At 60.1% G+C, this 14941-nt stretch overlaps 1 protein-coding gene and 1 long non-coding RNA gene across 4 annotated transcripts in view; one reads left to right on the top strand and one right to left on the bottom strand.

Moving 5' to 3' along the window:
- CAMK2D (calcium/calmodulin-dependent protein kinase II delta) overlaps window positions 1–14941 on the top strand; it is a 156461-nt gene that overhangs the window by 62215 nt on the left and 79305 nt on the right. For all 3 annotated transcript variants that reach the window (XM_015563367.1, XM_015563365.1, XM_015563366.1), the window contains exon 2: window positions 3658–3717. In XM_015563367.1, the coding sequence (XP_015418853.1) occupies window positions 3658–3717 (60 nt within the window). The remainder of the gene's footprint in view (window positions 1–3657; window positions 3718–14941) is intronic.
- On the bottom strand, window positions 10561–12829 carry LOC107182943. Its single transcript, XR_001513699.1, has 2 exons — window positions 11259–12829; window positions 10561–10929 (listed from the first exon to the last, which is right to left on the bottom strand). It is a non-coding gene; the product is annotated as an uncharacterized LOC107182943 (long non-coding RNA).

Below are 14941 nucleotides of genomic sequence, written 5' to 3'. Positions count from 1 at the left end.
GGCTGACCTGAGCCCAGCGCGGGGCGGGCCCTGGGGCGGGGGCCGGGCGGGGGCCAGGGACGTGGCCTCCTCCCAGCGGCTGCGTGGCTCCCAGGGGAGGATCTGCCCATGGGGCCTTCGGGTTTTTCGGAGGCTGTGCTTGTGCCGTGTGCGTCCGGGGCACTGATGGACCAGTCACGCAGGAGGCAGGCCCCCTGCCCAAACCTCCTGGCACTGGCTGTGCTGACAGGGCTGCTCCGTGGGGCGGGAAGGGAGCAGGTGGGGACCCCTCTGGCCTCCAGGCCTCCTGGTCAAGGCCGTGGGGGTGGCTGCAGTGAAGGTTCCCTGAGCCACTCCGAGAGGCACTGCACCGCTCCCCGAGGCCCCTGGGCCCAGGCATCGAGGGGCATCTGCTGGGCTTCCCTGCCCTGCAAGCGCGTCCCCACCCAGCAGGGGTGGTCGTCCTGCCTGGAGCTTCGCGACGCCCCTGCTCTGAGGGACAGAAGCCCGGCCGGCTACAGACTGAACTTGGATTGGGAACAGAAGTGAGGGATTTAGCTCATTAGGGCTGAGTTCCTGTTTTTCTCCTCCGTTGAAATAAAATCTTTTTAAGTTAAAAAAAGGAAGGCATCTTAAAGCTGGGACTAAGCATATTTCTCAGAGTTCCCAGGAACTAAGTTAAGGTCCAAGTTCTGCGTGCTGAGGACGCTGTTCCCCAGACACTGTTCCCTGCAGGCCTCCTCCTGGGCCACCACGGCCTGAGATGGGCTCGCGCCAGAGCAAGAGCCAGTGAGCGGTCCCATAGTAAGTGAGCTGGGGGTGAAGCGGTCTGCGCGCGCCCGGACATGGGGTGTGGGGAGGCCAGGACCTTCCCAGGTGGCTTCAGTGTGGTCTCCCGCTCCTCCCAGGCTGGAGGAGAGCGGGCTGGAGGTGGGAGGCTGCTGGACGGCACAGGGAGCCGTTCTAAGGGAGCACTCACGCAGCTCCTCCTCAGGGCAGCTCAGAAGTGCCAGGGGTGGCAGGCAGCCACGCTCCTCCCCAAGCAGAGCTGGAGCCCTGTGGGCGGGAGCACTGCACCACTGCCCGAGGCTGTCGCCTGGGGGCTGTCGGCCTCAGGGAGGGCCGGGCCTGGGGGGCCGGGGGGAGGGCGCAGGTCAGGGCTCCTGTTCTGGGAAGGCTCCTGGAGATGCAGCCCTGGGAGCCTTGGAGGTGGCCCCACGGCTCTGGCTGCTGGGGTTCCTGTCCTGGTGTCGTCCTGCCCCCAGGTGGGCCGCCTGGTGACTTCCAGCTCCTGACTGGCTGCAGTGGTGTCATGGGTGCTGCGCGGGGTAGAAGGCAGACTCCCCGGTGAGCAGGAGGGAGTATCTGGGGACCCGCAGCCCCAGCGCCCGGGGGACGAAGACCTCCGCTCAGCGTCACCGAGGACGCCCGCGGCTCTGGGCCTGGAGACATCCTTTCAGTGAAGATGGGAGACACCGCCCTGAGTCCTGGGGATGCCCTCCTGCAGCCCGAGACCCCCCCAGGACGCCCGTAATCGCGCCCAGGCCTCACCGCACACACTTCCAGGTATTGAGTGCGGAGCTCGTCTCTGACGGCAGGGAGCTGGTGCACAGGCAATGCGTTGGATGCGTTGGTGAGCCGGCGCTGTAACGTGCCCAGCCGGGCAACGCCCACCCCACGGCTGAGACTGCACACGTTTACCATCAAGGTCTTTGCCCCTGTTCTTTGTCTTAACACAGTTGTCCACGAGTCGGATGGTCACTGTGTATGTGCATCTGAGTGATGGCTCTGTCCTGTTCCTCATGGGGTTGCATGTGTCTGCACATCTCCGTCCATAGCAGCACCATCGTTCCTGGGAGGACACTTTCTCGTGGCTCGCGGGCGACCCTTCACGGTGCTACGGTGCTGTTGGCGCACTTTCAGAACCTGAGTTTTGGGTTTAGTTGTCTATTTCTAAGTAAGAATATTCTAGAAGGAGCTTGTCCTCAGAAGGAGGAGATGGGGGAAGAAGGCGGGTAGTGTGAGAGCGTGGTGTGGCTGAGCATGTCAGCCTTTGCCTTTGGTGATTTGGAGGTGGGGGGCGAACTGCCGACCGCCCCGCGCCATGCTGGTGCCGTAAACACTTCTCTGTGGGCAGCTCACAGCAGTACAGACGTTTAAAGTCGTTCCCTGAGTTACTTACTGCAGGCGGATCAGAGGAAGTTACTCTAGGCGTAAACATGCATTTATGTGTTTGTATAGGTGCACGTGTGTGTCAGTCAGGTAAATGTGTGTGTGCACACAGATGTACGTGGCGGAAAGAGGTCAATGCTTAAAAACGGGTGAAGTGTTAAGAGCTGCATCTGGATAAATTGCACACGGGTGGTTCTGTATTATTCTTATTCTCCAGATTTCTTGTGATTTAATTATTTCCAAGTAAAAGTTTAAAGTTTAAATGCAGGCACTTATATTAATATGCCATGGGTCATTATTGTTTTTAAAGGAATTAAATAGGATTTACAGTTTGCTCGGTTGTGTTGTAAGGAGTGGATGTTAACAGATCCAAGCACCTAAAGGCCCTGTGGGTTCTTGGTGCTTCTAGGTGCTGAGGCCCGTGCCAGGCTCTCCCGGGTGGGTGGTGCCCCACGTTCTCTAGGGCGGGTTATGCCATTAGTGCAGAGCTGCCTGGCAGGCGCCCCTGCTGGTTCTGTGAGCCCGGGAGACAGCCTCTCTGTGCTGGGGGCACCTTGTAAGCGAGGGGTGGGCACGGTCCGGTCCGTCTCGGCCGTGAGGGGAGTCAGTCAGGTGCCCTCGTCTGTAAAGCTCGCGTACTGGCCCCCGCGGGCGCCGTGGTGCGTGGGTGCCCGCTGTGCTCCTGCTTCTCTCTGCCGTTGGCTTTGTGTTTTGGCTGGTGATTTTGTTACAATTATGTGCACATGAACCGCGACAGACACCAAACACAACTGGTGGCGTCAGGTGGTTCGTAAAGCGCAGGTTTGCAGTGTCCCCGCCCCTTCACAGAGGGCTGGGTCAGGGAAGCGCGAAGAGCGGGCAGCGGGGGCTGAGGGAGAGCCCGGCCCCGGGAGGCGGGAGGACAGCTGTGTGCAGAGACGGGCACCGCGACGGGACAGGTGGCAGGGGCCCTCCCCGCCCGCTCCAGGCATCTGGGTTCCAGATGTGCCCTCGCCTCCGGGGTGCCGCTGCTGATTTAAGTTGTTGCAGCAGCACACACTCAGAGAGGAGGCACCGCCGACTGCCGTCCCCTGTTGTCCAGCTTGCAGCCAGTGGGAAGGGGAGGCAGTCAGACTGTGAAAAACCGCGCGTCACGCAGCTCCACGTCCAAGTGATCGTTTTTAAAAAAATATTTTTTTATTGATTTTAGAGAGAGAGAGGAAGGGAGAGGGATAGAGCTAGAAACATCAATGATGAGAGAGAATGAGTCATTAATGGGTTGCCTCCTGCATGCCCCCTACTAGGGATCAAGCCCACAACCCAGGCATGTGCCCTGACTGGGAATCGAACCCTGACCTCCTGGTTCTTAGGTGGATGCTCAACCACTGAGCCACACTGGCCAGGCCAAATGATCTGTTTTAAAAGACATCAAAGATAAGTACATGTGCAGGCTTTCTGTTGTTTGGGCACACTGTCCTTTAATCTTTTTTGCTAAAGTTGTGATTTACTTTTGTGGTTTTCTTACAGATCATCAGAAACTGGAAAGGGAAGCCAGAATCTGCCGTCTTCTCAAACACCCCAACATTGGTAAGGAATGAGCTCAGTGCCTTTATGTTCTAGTTTAAAGTGTTATGGTGGGTATGCTTACTACAATAAAGTGGTTTTTTTAATAATCTAGTATTTGCAACTATTATCAAATAGGCTCCTAACTTTTAGTCTTGGTTACATTTGATTCTTTGAAGCTTTTTAAGTTTTTCCAGAAAAAGCAGTTCTATATATGTTAACATTTAAAACTAACTAAGGTATTAGTTGAAAAGGCCTGTGTGTGCCTCCACGGGTTCTGCGTGGCAGCGGGTGCAGGCGGAGGCGGTTTGCACCGGGCGCTCAGCACCTCCTTGCCCCCCCAGCTCTGTGGGAAGGGAAGTCTGCTCACCGTCCCTGACCCTGTTCCAGAGACGAGTGAAACTAGTGTAGAGTAGCCCCTCTCCTGAGTCTTACAACAGCTCAGGGATGTTCAGAATAAAACACGGGTGAACATAAGGAACAGGAAGAGAAGGACGAACAGCTCCGCTGCCAGCCTCTGCGGCGTGAGGTCTCCTCGGGGAAGGTTCCGGCCCAGCTCTGCAGGGTCACTGTCCGCAGAGCCTTCTGCCGTGGCAGCCAGGGGCTGGGCAGCCGGACTCGCCGTCACCACGGAGGGCCTGGAGTTCCTCCCCAGTGACGGAGAGGCCCTCGCGGTGTCTGTTCTGCCGGGAGGTTCATGACCCCACTTCGTGGGTGTTTCTTAGGTTCTGACGCGAACGAGCAGGCTCTGCAAGGTCACCCTGAAGCATCGACCAGCGAGGGGTCCTGGCTGGGCCTCTGTGCAGGTGCTGCGCCCCTGAGAGTCACACAGGGAACAGCCTGGCTCTTCTCCCTGGAACAGACGATGCGATGGCCAAGAGGCAGGGGCCTCTGGTCCCTGTCTTCCCCTTCCTCGCCTTCCTCCACTGTATCACATGCTCAGCTATCTGCCAGGCTTTAGCATGTCCGGGGAGGTGATGCTGCTTGGACAGTGTTTCCCTGGGAACTTGGTACATTTTATTTTTGTGTGCCTTTCTCTTGGCACGGGGTCCATAATCTAGATTCTAGAACCTGCGGCCAGGAGACAGTTTCTCCCAGAGAAACACATTCAAAGGGGGGCTCTTGGCGGCGGGGGGGGTCGCTGAGCACTGTCTCACCAGGGCTGTGTTGATGTTTGTCTGATGTTCACAGTAATGCACACACTTAGTGGCAAGTGCGGAAGCCATCATGCATGAAGAAACCAGAGGGAACAACCTTAATACTCGTATTCGTTTCTGCCTTTATAGCGCATCTGACGTGTCTGTTAGCTTCCAGATCTCTTGTGAGCATTTTCATAGCCTTTAGTGAACCAGGGAAATGTAATTTTTGTCTCGAACTCAACAAAATGAGCGTGTCACTGTGGTGGTGAAGCAGCGGCCAAGGGAGACAACGTCCCTGCTTTCCCACCCCTCCCCCCGCCCGGGGCATGGCAGGGATCGCTTCCATGAGGACCAGGTGGGCAGTTTGGTGCCGGCAGATGGTGTGGCTGCTGTCAAAGAGGCAGTCCTGCCTGAGCTGAAGCCGAGGTGTCACTCAGTGTCCTGGGCACAGGGGGTGCAGGGGAGCTACCTCAGGCTCAGTGCAACAGAGCCCCCAGGACTGGCAGCCCCCGGGACTGGGAACCCCCCGGGACTGGGAACCTCCTTGGGACATGGCCCCTCCTAGAACTGGGAGCCCCCCTAGAACGGGGAGCCTTGGGGACTGGGGGCCCCGGGGACCGGGGGCAGGGAGCAGCATGGTGTGAGTGGTGGAACGACCACGAGGATATATGGGGGTGGGGGTGGGTCTGACTACACGGGCAGAATGATTTTGTTAGAGGCAGGCCGAGGACTGAGACCCCGCGGGTGGGTGAGGTCACAGGTCCGAGAGGGCACGACCCAGCAGGATTCTTCGCTCGGACTCCATGCAGGGTGGGGACAGGGCCCCGGACACACCCCGGGGAAGGGCTCCGGAGCCTGCGTGCAGGGCTGAGGGATGTGTCTGAGGAGTCACGTCTCCGTGACCTCCAGGTGACAGGAGGGTCAGTCAGGAAGAAGCCAGGAGAGGTTACAGCCGAGGGCTGGGCTTCCCTCCTTTGGGGAGCAAGTGGCCGCGCGACCTTCCCTGGGGAAGGGGGGCTGGGAGGCTGGGTGGGGGCTGTGGAACCAGCTCGTGCTCAGCGGGTGGGAAGCCAGGGCAGGTCTTAGCTCAGCGAGAGGGTGGCCCCGTCTGACGCTGCCCATGGAAGTACTGTGTCCTCGCGACCCAGCGTGCGCACCCCAGGCCCCCTCTGCTCCAGAGATGTCAGCGCTGTGGGCCGGGCTCTCTGTGGTCCTCCCGCAGGGAAGGGCACCGGCTCCCTGTCAGGCTGCAGCGAGCAGGGCCTGCGTCCCGCTGGGGAGCTGGCGGCGGCTCAGCCTCAGCACAAAGGGGCCAACAATTGGAGGGAACTGGACCTCAGGCCTGCTCCTCCGGTTTGCTCCCCTTTTATCATATGTGTCTTCTATTTTCACAAAGTGACTGGTTTTCTCTTAATATTTGTTAAACCAAATTGAGCTACGTCAGCTTGCGCCCGACCTGGGGAAAGTACCTGGAAGGTGACGGTGACGTGTTTGAGGCAGTAGCCACATTGTTTTCACTCGCGTTTCCATTGATTTTGTGCTTGATCTTTGGAAGCATCACTGTTGAGAAATGTATTGAAACCTGTGGTGAAGCCAAATAGCTCAGACGCCGGGAGAAGCCAGGAAGGCAGGCAGAACGGCCGTCTCCCCGCCTGGCGTGAAGGCGTGGGCCCGGGAGGAAGAGGGCACCAGCGGGTCCTGTGCGGAGTGGACACGTGGGCCTGACATGTGAGGACGGATGCGGGCGACCGTGCAGCTGGAGGGAGGAAGGGTTTGCTGCGGGCTGTCCGTTCTCTAGAGGCCTTGATTGACACTGTAGACCAGGGGTCCTCAAACTACGGCCCGTGGGCCACATGCAAATACAAATATTGTATTTGTTCCCGTTTTGTTTTTTTACTTCAAAATAAGATACGTGCAGTGTGGATAGGAATTTGTTCAAAGTTTTTTTTTAAACTATAGTCTGGCCCTCCAACGGTCTGAGGGACAGGGAACTGGCCCCCTGTTTAAAAAGACTGAGGACCCCTGCTGTAGACTTTAGAAAGGCAACACCTCATCTCGAAAGGTTGAGGAAGCATTTACATCTCAGCGTCCACCCAGCTCTGGACCGCAGCCCACTGTTAGGCCCGAGGCCCTTTCGCCCTGTCTGGTCAGTGCGTGCAGTGCGGTGACCTATGGGCCACATCGTCACATCTGACAGTCTCCTTCCTTCCAGCTGGCCCCCCACTACTGCAGACAGGCACGCACCCCTGCGCCTCGTCGGGCAGTTGGAAATGAAGGGAAAGGAGCGCCTGTCTCAGCGGTCCCTGCTGACCGCGCTCCCCGCCGATTGCGCTCCCCTCTGACCTTGCTCCCCGCTGACCACGCTCCCCGCTGACCGCACTCCCGGCCCGTGCTCCCTGCTGACCGCGCTCCCCGCCGATTGCGCTCCCCTCTGACCTTGCTCCCCGCTGACCACGCTCCCCGCTGACCGCGCTCCCGGCCCGTGCTCCCTGCTGACCGCGCTCCCCGCTGACCGTGCTCCCCGCTGACCGCGCTGTCTGAGCTCGAGGCCTCCCACCTGCCCAGGAGCTCCTACTTGCGCTCTTTTCCGCAGACACACATTTACCACTTTCTCCGAGGGTTACCCGGGGATGAGCTCACTCTCCGGGAAGACGTGTGGTGTCAACAGACAGCTGGGGTGAGTCAGGCAGTACTTCGTGGTTCTGAGGACAGATGCCACACAGGAAGCCTGTGGCAGGAGCTCTCTGTACCACACGTGCTGTCTGTGACGTCATGTGTGTGGTACATGATATGTAAATGTGAGGAATAGTACAGTAACAGGTCCTGGAGGTCATCTATGCAAACTTATTTAATTTGTTTTGCTTTAATAATTGAGGAAACTAAAATTTTGAATCCATATGACTTTTCCACAGTCACCATTGGTCGTAACGCGCCAGCCTGGGCTGGGAGACCCTCTAGTGCGCAGGGGGCCAGGGCGCCTGCATGGCAGCCGCGAGGTGCAGGCGTGGCTGTTCCGCTCCCGTCCCAGGAGACCTTGGAGTCTCCCCTCCTCGGGATAGACATCAAGTTAAAGACTTCCAGTTCTAACAAAAAACCCAAGACTTAGTTCTGGAGCGAGCGTCAGAGGTGCCGCGGCCTCGTCCGCCCCCCAGGAGCACGTGCCGCAGAAGGTGCCCTGCAGATGCCCCTGGTCGGACAGTGGAGGGACGCGGCTGCGGGGACTGCCGGCCGGGCTGGAGCCAGAGCCCCGCTCTCTGCACACTCGGTCTGTGCCTGTGAGTGACAGCTCACGCCATCTGCGGTTTATGTAACTTTCATTTCCCAAAACGTCAACCTGAGGAGCCGTGGGAATGACCTTGCGCGGTACTTCCCTGTGAGTGGCGGTTGTGAGAAACCCAGCAGCGTCCCTGGAGCAGTGTGTCCTCTGTGCCCTCCCGCTGCGGTCATGTGACCTCACAGTCTGTAGTCACATGAGAGAGCAGGCAGGCTCACTGCCGCGGCTCCTCGAGGCCCTCGCAGATACGGTAACTTAGCTGCGCAGTGGTAGACGCTCACCTGCCGGCGACTACAGCTCCCCTCCGCCACCTTCTCGTGGTGCCCTGCTGCTGGGACGGCTCGGTGCTCATACACCCTGCGTGCTGCGCAGCTGGTTGTGCTCTTGCAGCAGATCTGGAAACAGCAGGGTTTTCCCAGCAAATACCTGTTTTCAAAAATTCTCACGGTCTGCTCCAGCTTCCTCTTCTTTTGCTCTTTAATACTGGAGGCTCGGTTCACAAGATTCATGCACTCGGGGGAGGGTGTCCCTCAGCCGGCCTGCGCCCTCTCACAGTCCAGGACCCCTCGCTCCTTACTGCCTGCCTGCAGCAGAGGCAGCAGAGGCTCCCGCCCCTTCACTTGCCAGCCATGAGCCCGGCTTGTGGCTGAGCGGCACTCCCCCTGTGGGAGCGCACTTACCACCAGGGGGCAGCTCCTGCGCTGAGCATCTGCCCCCTGGTGGTCAGTGCGCGTCATAGCAACCGGTTATTCCGCTGTTCAGTCAATTTACATATTACACTTTTATTATATAGGAGTATATAGGATAGTGCCAGTGATGTAGTCTTTATAATTTTTGTTTAAAAGTTAAATTCATCCAGCTGGTGTGACTCCGTGGTTGAGCATTGACCTAGGAACCAGGAGGTCATGGTTCGATTCCTGGTTGGGGCACATGCCCAGATTGCGGACTTGATCCCAGGTATGGGGTGTGTAGGAGGCAGCCGATCCATTGTTCTCTCTCATCATTGATGTTTCTCTTTCTCTCTCCCTCTTCCTTCCTCTCTGAGATTAATGTACACACTTGCTGCTCTAAAATAATCCAACCCCTGGCTGTGCCTCACTTCCAAACTGCTGGGCCAGCGTGTGCTGCGCTTTGAGCCGGGGGCCTGCGGCTGTGGTCTCTTCTCCATGTTCTGCTAGGTGGGGCCAATTTCCCAAGTCTCATCTTTGCCCGTCCTCCCCAAACACCCTCGTCCTTGCCCATCCTCCCCGAACACCTGAGACCAGGTCTTTGGGCTCAGGAAGCTGAAGGAGCGTGGCCTCGGGTGAGAGCTGTCTGACTGTGACGGGTGGCAAGGCCGATGAATGTGGGTGTCTAGTCCCTCCCGAGGAACCTCCCGAATGTTGACTCTTGTCGGCCCCTGGTCCTGCCCCTGCCCAGTCCTGAGCTCTGTGGGTCCTGACCTGCCCAGTCCTGAGCCCTGTGGGTCCTGACCCTGCCCAGTCCTGAGCCCTGTGGGTACTGCCCCTGCCCAGTCCTGAGCCCTGTGGGTCCTGCCCCTGCCCAGTCCTGAGCCCTATGGGCGAGCCCCTGAGGTTCCACAGCCTCTGCTCACAGCCCTGCAGGTACCAGAGGAATGTCCCTGGGGAGGCAGGGCCAGCGGGTGGGCAAGAGGGGCAGGCTGGTTCGCCCAGAGCTGCAGCCACGCCGAGTGTCACTCCCACGGCCGTCAGGGTCCCTGGGGAGGCACAGCGCCAACCCCGACCTGCCTCCCCACGCCCCGACCCTGCTGCTCGGGGTTGTGCAGGGCTCCTGTTTCCTGCTCTTCCTGGGCCCACCGTGCTCTGCTGGAGTCTGTGCTCCTGAGCCAGGCAGCTCCGTGACCTGGCCCCTCCCCCAGGCCTGCAGGCCTCCGAGGGCTGGACGCCGGCTGTGTCAGACGCAGACGCACTGCTCTTTGAGGAAGGTGCCCCTCAGTCTCGTGGCTCACTGTTGGACTTGGCTGTTCCTTTCTAACCCTGAGTTCTGTGGCGCAGGTAACTCCGCGTGTGAAGTTAGAGAACGCGGTGCAGACCTGTGCGTGCCTGACTCGCTGCTGCTGCTGCTGCTTAGGGTCCCCTTCTCTGTGACTGTCCTGCAGCCCCGGCCTCGGGTGCACGTCAGCCCTGCGTGCAGGACTCCTGACCTGGCAGGTGCCCCCTGGCCCCCCCGCAGCTGTCATGGCTGTACATTGCCCAGCGCAGGTTCGCCGTCTTAGTGTCTTTCTGCCCATGTTAGAGGCTCCTGACCATGTTTTACTCTTAAAAAGAGCATTCTTCCTACAAAGCACGTGAGAAGGTGTGGAAATAGTTCACACCGTGTGTGAGTCACACGATACTCAAACGGCTGTTCCTGAGCCACATGGTCCCCTCTCAACTGAAGGCCTTCTTAGCTCCTGAATGAGGAACTGAAGAAACAGGCAACGAAAAATAACGGTTCCAATATGTAATATTTTATTAAACTCATCTTCCAGCCCATGTCAGCCACCAGTCCTCCTACTGCCCCGGTGTAGTTGCTCCATGTGCGGGGGCCCGCCGGCTGTGTGGGCCGTGTTCATGGGCTCAGGAGGCAGCTGTGTGGGCCGTGTTCACGGGCTCAGGAGGCAGCTGTGTGGGCCGTGTTCACGGGCTCAGGAGGCAGCTGTGTGGGGCTTGTGCAGGAGGAGGGGACAGTCTCTGGTGCTCACAGCGGCGTGGCCTCGAGGCGGCCTGGTGAGCGTGCAGAGAGGAGGGATACCTGACCTGGGCGTCCTCGCAGCCCCTCGCGTGGACACCGGTGTCAGCCTGGCTGTCCCGCTGTCCCCTCCTGGTGGCATTTGCAGGCGGGAAGAATGTGGGAGTCGGGGAGTGGCCACGCGCCTTGGGGTCCTGTCGTTCTGGCATCTCCCACCATCCCTCCCCTTCCAGAGCCAGGGCTGCAAGGGCTTGTCCCGTGGGGGTCCTGGAGCCCGGGCGGCGACACGCTCATGTGCGGTTTCCTGACCCCGTGCGCAGCCCACGTGCCGCCACCGCTCGCTGTTGGTTTTCTCGCTTTGACGTTTATTAATTTATTAAGTCACACACTCCGGGCGATTCTGATAAGGTTTCCCAGGACGCGGCGCACAGAGGCCTTGTGCTCGGGGTGCTGTTACCAACCTGGGCGAAGCCTTCTGTTCCGCTCGGCCATCACCTGCCTCCTGTCCCCTTTGTCCGGAGCAGGAACGCACCCAGGACAGGAGGAGCCTGAGGCGTGATAACCCGCTGGCCAGGCGTCCACACCCTGCCTGGTATCTCCTCTCCTTCCCAGGAACTCAGGGCACTAACCTCCTGTTTCAGAGTCTGCGTGATAAGCGCTGAGCCCCCCTGTGCCCCCCTGTGCCGCCCTGTGCTCTGTAGGCAGGAAGCTGCTCGGGCGGGGACAGTTTACCGAGGGTGGGGCCGGAGTCAGAGCCTTTGTTTGATTCCAAAGTCCAGGTCTGTCTGCGGGCCCTGTCCCCACTTCCTGCTGGGAGCCGGCTGGCGGGCAGCTGCCCCCCGGGGCAGGGGAGCCCTTGTCCTGCCAGGGCCATGGGTGTTTATCACTCAGTAGAACTCACCTAATGTAACGTGTCGCAGGAAGGAAGCGCCTAGATGTCAGTCCCACCTGCGGTGGCCTTGGCAGGGCCAGACCACAGGGTCCCAGCCCTAGCGCTCCTGCCCACTCGTGTGGCAGTGAGGACGTCCACTCCGAGTCAGCACCCAGCCGCACCGCGGAGCGGGTCAGGGAGAGGCTCGTGCCGCCTGCGGGTGCTCTGCAGATACGGGGCAGAGCCGCCTGTCTCAGGGACCATGTTTGCGGGGGACAGTGTTGCCCCCAAATCATGAAACAAGTCTGTTCAGCACAGTGGGCGGTCCTCTCCACATTGTCAGGGCCGTGAGCCTTTTAGGTGAGCCCGCAAGCGGGGCACGGAGCTCCAAGAAGGGGCAGGGTTCCCAGTCCCCACTCTGCCCTCGGGCTCCCAGTGCCACTGGCTAGTCCAGGACCCGTCCCTCCTGCTGACTCGGTCCCGGGAACCTCCACTCGGCCTCGCCCGATTCTGCAGTGAGAGTGTGAGTCACCTGCCGGCACCGTGACTGGCGCCTGAGTTCCTCCTTTATCAGAGATGCCCTCCCGGGCCCTGCCCTCTAATCTGCCGGCATCGCGGTGAAGCGCATCCCCACCTGTTGCTCTGCACGCACCTTCCCTGCATTCACCACATTTGCTGGGGCAGCCGCTGTGCGCAGCAGTGACGCCCTGATAAGGGGACCTGGCTCTCACCGGGTTCCACCAGCCCCACCCCAACCTGCCCCTCTGCTGTGCTCCCGCCTTGCCTCGCAGCCGGCTGAGCCAGAACCCGGTGTTCCGTCCTTGGTTCCGGACACCTTAGTCACCAGCAGTTCCTCCCTTCAGTGGCCCGAATGGGTTTTCAGTCCCCTCTCTGCCTGGTATCAAGCCAGGCTCCTCGCCTCCCTTCCCTCACTTCCCCGCTCTGCTTCTGAGATGCGGCCTTTAGAGTCGCCATGGGCTGCAGGCTGGCGAGCTGCAGGCTGAATTCTGTGTCCTCACTTGCAGCCTCCTCTCCCCGCTGATGGTGCTCTGCTCCCTGCCACACCCACCCTTCCTCCCAGTGTAGTGTCCCGGCTTCTGTCTTCGCCTGCTGCCTTCCCTTACACTCCTGGGTGGGGAGTGGTCCTTCTCTCACCCTCTCCTGACGACAGCCTCGCCTTCTGTGGCACCTGGGTGTGCTCTGGGGTCTGCATGTGGGGCACGGGGCTTGCCTGTGGGGCTGCTGCTCACTCTGCACAGGGTGCCACGTGACCCCTTTATGTCCCAGACTCCCCCCTATGCCGAGCTCCTCGGCCCTGGGACGGCCCTCGCAGTTTATCCTCAAGACCAGTGCCCAGTGGTCACGGCGTGGAGCACAGGAGGTGGCATGGCAGTCACGCCTGCTCACGCACTGGGCCACGGCCTCCACGGTCCCGGGTGACAGGCGCCCTGCCTGGCCCATCTCCCTGGCGGGCACTCTGTCCCTGAGCCTCTGGAGGCTTCCTGTGGCACCCAGACCAAAACAAAAGTCGCACTGAGCTCCCGGGAGGTTCTGAAACCAAACCCAAGCGAAACCGGGAGGAAGATAAGGGCGCGGGGTGATGACTTGCTCGCGCCTCTAAACACCTCCCTTTTATAGCTCACTCTCGCTCGGCTTCTTTCCCCTGGACGGGTCTGGTTATGTTATTTTGAGAAACAAGGCACAATACTGGGGATCTGCTCCAGTTTGGATATCGGACTGTTTCAAGGTCGCAGGGAACTCATGGCCGAGCTGCACTTCCCCTGGCCTCCGCTGCAGCACGCTCATGCCTTCCCGTTAGCAAAGGCTTGTGAGGCCCTGCCAGGGCGGGCCCTCCAGACACGGCAGCGAACGCCCTCCCCTGGCCTCGTCCTGCCTGCACTCCGGGGTCCCACATGGGAGGGTGCCGCGCCCCTATGGAGGGAGGGCACAGGCCGAGGGGTGGCGGTGTGCCCTGCAGGCCTGGAGCTATGGGTGAGGTCCCAGGAGGTGGGGCTGATGGTGGGAGGGCCTTGCTTCCCGCCTGGGGAGCCGGTGCTGCGTTCATGCTGAAGCCCACTCCCGAGGGTGAGGCCCATGGGGGCCCTGAGGCCTCTCCCTCTGAGGGTGGGTGAGAGGGTGGCCATCTGAGCCAGAAGAGAGCCTCCCCAGAAGCGGGCCCCAGACTGAGGGGCGTGGCTGTGCGAGCCCGAGTCCGTGGCATAAGGTTGTGGTGGCCGCGGACGGACAGGCGAGGGCTGTGGGCCGTCTGGGGGGGCCCAGGGGTCCTGTGCTTTGAGAGGGTCCCTCTGGCCGCTGTGTCACAGGCCTGCTGGGCGGCCGTGGCCTGGTTGGGTGTTTGCAGGCGGAGCCAGTGTACGGCCCTGCTGTCAAGGGCCAGGAGAAGCCCAAGGAGCCGCGAGGATGGAGCTGGCGGGAGACAGGCGTGTGGGCTGGTGTCGTGACGCAAGGCGAGGGTTCCCCCTGAGCACATGGATTGCAAAATGCCAGTCAGACTTCCACGTGGAGAGTTCAGGACGGCAGTCGGACGACGTCTGACGTTTGGTGGCGGTCAGGGCGAGGCCGTGGGAGCTGCCAGCTGCAGCCGGGAGAGGCTCCGCATCTTGAGCAGCCTGTGGGCCGGGCCAGTGGTCAGGACGGCGGGGCGGAGCCCTGTCCCCCTGGGTCCCCGCTGCAGGCACCCCTCCACCGTGGGGTTCTCACTCACACTCAGACCGACGTGAGGGCAGGAAGGAGAAGGCAGAGCAGGGTGCGTTGCTTTCTGTCCTCGCGCCTGAGCCAGGGGCTCAGCACACGCTCTGAAGAGCACCGCCTGCCTCAGAGCCCAGCCCGGCCGCAGCCCACCCGCCTCAGCCACAGCCCACCCGCCTCTGCAGAATAAGTTCCTTTCCCTTACAGGGGTGGGCAAACTTTTTGACTGGAGGGCCACAATGGGTTCTTAAACTGGAGGGCCGGAACAAAAGCATGGATGGAGTGTTTGTGTGAACTAATATAAATTCAAAGTAAACATCCTATCTAATAAAAGACAAAAATGGTAATTGGCGTACCACCGATACCCTTTTCATTGGCTAATCAGCGAGATATGCAAATTAACTGTCAGCCAAGATGGCGGTTAACCGCTAACAAAGATGGCGGCTAATTTGCATACTGAAGGCAGGGTAGGACAGCGCAAGCCGCCAGCGCAAGCTGCCATCCAGGCCCCTGTGTGCCATGGGGCGGGGGCGGGGGGCGGGCTGGGACTAAGGCAAGCGGTGT

Source organism: Myotis davidii, unplaced genomic scaffold (assembly GCF_000327345.1).
Source record: "Myotis davidii unplaced genomic scaffold, ASM32734v1 scaffold698, whole genome shotgun sequence".
Classification (NCBI taxonomy): domain Eukaryota; kingdom Metazoa; phylum Chordata; class Mammalia; order Chiroptera; family Vespertilionidae; genus Myotis; species Myotis davidii.
The sequence above is the reverse complement of the archived record's forward strand: the minus strand, read 5'-3'. Positions and strand labels throughout refer to the sequence as shown.